This window comes from Penaeus japonicus, unplaced genomic scaffold (assembly GCF_977035675.1).
Source record: "Penaeus japonicus unplaced genomic scaffold, GWHDUDI00000001_assembly GWHDUDI00000020, whole genome shotgun sequence".
In the NCBI taxonomy this organism is placed as follows: Eukaryota; Metazoa; Arthropoda; class Malacostraca; order Decapoda; family Penaeidae; genus Penaeus; species Penaeus japonicus.
Window position 1 is genome coordinate 37,139,384 of NW_028234422.1, and position 5,000 is coordinate 37,144,383.

At 34.2% G+C, this 5,000-nt stretch overlaps 1 protein-coding gene across 1 annotated transcript; it reads left to right on the top strand.

Moving 5' to 3' along the window:
• The first annotated feature begins 151 nt into the window (after nucleotides 1–151).
• On the top strand, nucleotides 152–955 carry LOC122254301 (endocuticle structural glycoprotein SgAbd-1). Its single transcript, XM_086547813.1, has 3 exons — nucleotides 152–243; nucleotides 460–641; nucleotides 799–955. Exons 1-3 carry the CDS (start codon nucleotides 226–228, stop codon nucleotides 929–931), a joined length of 333 nt encoding a protein of 110 aa, XP_086403939.1. The 5' UTR covers nucleotides 152–225; the 3' UTR covers nucleotides 932–955.
• The last annotated feature ends 4,045 nt before the right edge of the window (nucleotides 956–5,000 follow it).

Genomic DNA, 5,000 nt, shown 5'->3' on the forward strand with positions numbered 1-5,000 from the left:
TGTATATAATCATATATATACATATATATGTATATATATATATATATATATATATATATATATATATATATATATATCATATATATACTTACTCAAGGTAATACTTTCATTACCTGGTGAAACCTTGTGACTCCGCCTTCAACCAGACAGCTCCGCCTACTGTGGACTGTATATATAAACAGCTTTCGTCTTTCGGGAACAACACACTACTGTACAACCATCACGATGCAACGTCTTCTTGTTGTGAGCGTTTTAGCTTCTTTCGTTGGAACACAATTTTGTGGTTATGACTGAAAATATGGTGTATCTATCGAGGCGTCTAAATGAAAAATACCCAGAGATAATTTTTTTCTATCTTTTTATTTTTATTTATTTATCTATTTATTTTTTTTTAAATCAAGAAAGTAATGACGGAAAAGTCGTTCTATGTGTGATTCTGATGTTTCAATTCCTAAACAGCTCGCCTGCCTGGTGGCCGTGGTCGTCGCCGACAGCTACAAGACTCCCATCCCAATCCTGAAGGACGACCGCACACAGAACGCTTATGGCGAGTACACCTTCGACTTCGAGACTGGAAACGGCATCGCCAGGAACGAGGCTGGAAGGCAGGCTGATGGACAGGAGTCCTCAGGAGGATGGAGGTGAGAACTTTAGGCTTTAGGAGTAATTATATATATATCATCAATATATAATTGGAACTTTTCCATTGAGCTTGAAACACTTCCTTTGATTGCGAATAGACCCATTCCAGTAGAGCGTTTGTGAAAATGTTAATGGTGTTTTTGTTTCTCTGTCCAGCTACACCGCTCCCGAAGGCATCCCCATCAAGCTGACCTTCACCTCTGGTGCCGGCGGTTACCAGCCCGTAGGCGACCATCTTCCCGTGGGACCCACACCAGTGCCTCTTCCTTACGAACGCAACGACTACTAAATCTCTTTTTCTGACACTAGTGTCTGCTTCAAAACGATCTTAGTGATATGAAATGAGCCTTAAAGACGTTTTCCCCTTTTCACTATTTATTGAACGAAATTCGTTCACGTCTGATTTTCTTCAATAAAACCTTATCTACAATATCTATCTCTTTTGGTATGAACCCAATACTTTTGCACGAGTTTCTCGAAAAATAGCCTATACTGTGGTTCAATAACAAGCCATCTAATATTCAAAAGTACTGAGAGAACATTGAACGTAAGGCAGTATGAGTAAACATACATAATACTGGCATGTTACATATTAGCGTAACATTACTAAATATTCTAGTGACTGGGGTTTGCACACACATATATACATATATATATATATATATATATATATATATATATATATATATATATTTACATAGATATATATATATATATACATATATATACACAAACATATATATATATATATATATATATATATATATATATATATATATATATATATATATATATATATATATGACTGTATATATATGTATGTTTACATATTTATACATTTATTTATATATATAGATATATATACATAAATGCATATATATATATATATATATATATATATATATATATATATATAAATATTAACATATACATATACATATATATGTATATATATAAAAAAATATATACATACACACATATGTATATATGCATATATCGGCAGCATCAGCACCTTGTATCATTCCACTGCAGGCCTCTCCTAATCTTTTCCAGTCATTCCGGTCTTGTGCTCTTTGTTTCCTGTTTAGACCATCGAACTTTGTTATAACATCACGCCATCTTTTTATTGCTCTAACCTTAGATCTCTTTGTGTTATCTATTCTCCATTCTCTCTATCTGTTGTCCTGTCTCCGATATACATATAACCTGCACGCTGTCACTTTTTCCTCAACTTTGGTCTGTTCCCCAATCCATGTTGCTCTTTTTCTGACTCTTATGCCAGCTCCCTAGCATGAACCTGTCCATTCCTCTGAGAGCGCTTATTAACTTCCCCAAAGTAATTTGGTCGTAGTCCATGTTTCTGATCCATATGTTGTGACTCGGAGGATACATTGGTTAATATATATATATATATATATATATATATATATACATATAAGTATATATATATATAAGTATATGTATATACATATATATGTATATATAGGGAAAAACCAAATGTATGCAGTAAAGAAACCTAATGGAGAGGCGACATACAATAAAAATGAAATTATCAAAGTAATAGAAGACTTCTATCGCAATCTATACCACTCAAACGACCAACCACATACGGAGACAAACACAACAATTGGAGATGTTCCAAACATCACGGTAGATGAAGTAATTAGGGCACTAAAAAGCATGAAAAGAGGAAAAACACCAGGAGAAGACGGCATCAGTGTAGATCTTATTCAAGACGCAGGAGAGATTGCGGCAGTAAAGCTGGCCAGTCTTTATAACAGATGTCTAGACGTCGGTAAAATTCCGAAGGCCTGGAAAAACGCAATAATAATTTTAATACACAAAAAGGGAGACACAAAAGACTTAAAGAATTACCGACCTATAAGCCTCCTCTCAGTAATCTATAAACTGTTCACAAAAATCATCACAGCCCGTACCACCGACACATTAGATTCAAAACAACCCAGGGAACAGGCAGGGTTCCGAAGTGGATTCTCAACTACAGACCATATCCACACACTAGCTCAAATAAGGGAGAAAACGAACGAATATAGGAAGCCCCTGTGTATGGCATTCGTAGATTATGAAAAGGCATTCGACTCGGTACAGATATCTGCAGTACTGGATGCAATTCGTAAACAAGGAGTAGAGGAAATATACTGCAGATTATTAGAGGATATATATAAAGATGGTACAGCGACCGTCAAAATCCACGCAGAAACCAATAAAATACCAATAAAAAAGGGCGTTAGGCAGGGCGACACCATCTCACCGAAGCTATTTACAGCCTGCTTAGAGGAAGTATTCAAGAAGTTAGACTGGAAAGAGAGAGGGATTAAAATAGGGAATGAACACTTAAGCAATCTAAGATTTGCAGATGACATTGTTCTTTTCGGTGAGTCAGCAGATGAACTACAACAATTAATAAGCGATTTAAATAAGGAAAGTCTGAAGATTGGCCTTAAAATGAACATGAAAAAGACTAAAGTCATGTTCAACAGTCGAACCCCAGTTAAGCAAATACAAATACAAGGCGAGGTACTAGAAGCAGTGAACGAGTATGTATACCTAGGGCAACTCATTCAGTCGAGTACATCCTGCGAAGCCGAGATAAAACGGCGAATCAGGCTAGGTTGGAGTGCCTTCGGTAAACATAGTAATATATTACGAAGTAGTCTGCCACTATGTCTAAAGAGAAAGATTTTTGACCAATGCGTCCTCCCCGTCATGACATATGGATCAGAGACATGGACTACGACCAAGGCACTCGAGAGGAAATTAGTAAGCGCCCAAAGAGGAATGGAAAGGCTTATGCTAGGAGTTAGCTTAAGAGACAAGAAAAGGGCCACATGGATCAGGCAGCAAACAAAAGTAGAGGATATACTCAAGACCATCAAAAAGAAAAAGTGGCAGTGGGCTGGACACATATATCGGAGACAGGACAACAGGTGGACAAAGAAAACAACAGAATGGGTAATACACGACACAAAAAGACCCAGGGCAAGACCAATGACTAGATGGCGGGATGAAATAGCAAAATTCGCAGGAGTAAACTGGAATCTGAGGACACAAGACCGGAATGACTGGAAAAGATTGAGAGAGGCCTACGTCCTGCAGTGGATTGATACAGGCTGATGATGATGATGATGATGATATATATATATATATATATATATATATATATATATATATATATATATATATATATATATTGGTATGTATGTATACAAGCACATACACAAACACATAAACATACACCCATATAAATAAATATGTATATATATATACATGTATGTATATATATATATTCATTTATATACATATACATATATATACATATATATACATATACATAGTTATACATACACACACACACACACACACACACACACACACACATATATATATATATATATATATATATATATATATACATATATATATGTATATATATATATAATCATATAAAGATTTGTAAAGATATTTTTTGTATAGGTAGAACAAACTGAATCTATAGACCATCGCTGATTTCAAACTAATCAAAAGGTGTTTAATAACTGAAAGCGTGTGCACTTGAATTTGTAAACTGCTCAGTTTTTTTCGTGAACACTTAAGATCTATGCGTAAAGGGGCACACTTTCCATAATACGTAAAACATAAAACGAATGCATACACACACACACACACACACACATACACACACACACACACACACACACACACACACACACACACACACACACATATATATATATATATATATATATATATATATATATATATATGCATATAGGTATATATATATATATATATATATATATATATATATAAATATATATATGCATATATGTATATATATCCTAAAAAACAAACAGTATGAAGAAATGAAATGAAACAGCCAGAATGGAAGGGGGAATACGAACAAACGACGTTTTTAGTCAAATTGACTCCTGTCAGACGGTATTACCAGAATGGAAATGCGAGTCATCATCGACAAGCTTATACACAAGGCGGAAAGATACATAACGCACACATGCATACATACATACATACTTATATATGTATATATATATATAAATATATATATCTATATAATATATATATATATATATATATATATATATATATATATATATATGTGTGTGTGTGTGTGTGTGTGTGTGTGTGTGTGTGTGTGTGTGTGCATGTATACGTATTCGTATCCACGCATATACATATATAGATGGATAAATATGCATATATAATGATGTATGTACCTGTAGGTTATATATATATGCGTATATAGAGCTAATTAGATAATTGCTGACCTGTGAAATTACACACATGGACAACGTAGACATACACATTCACAAATACAT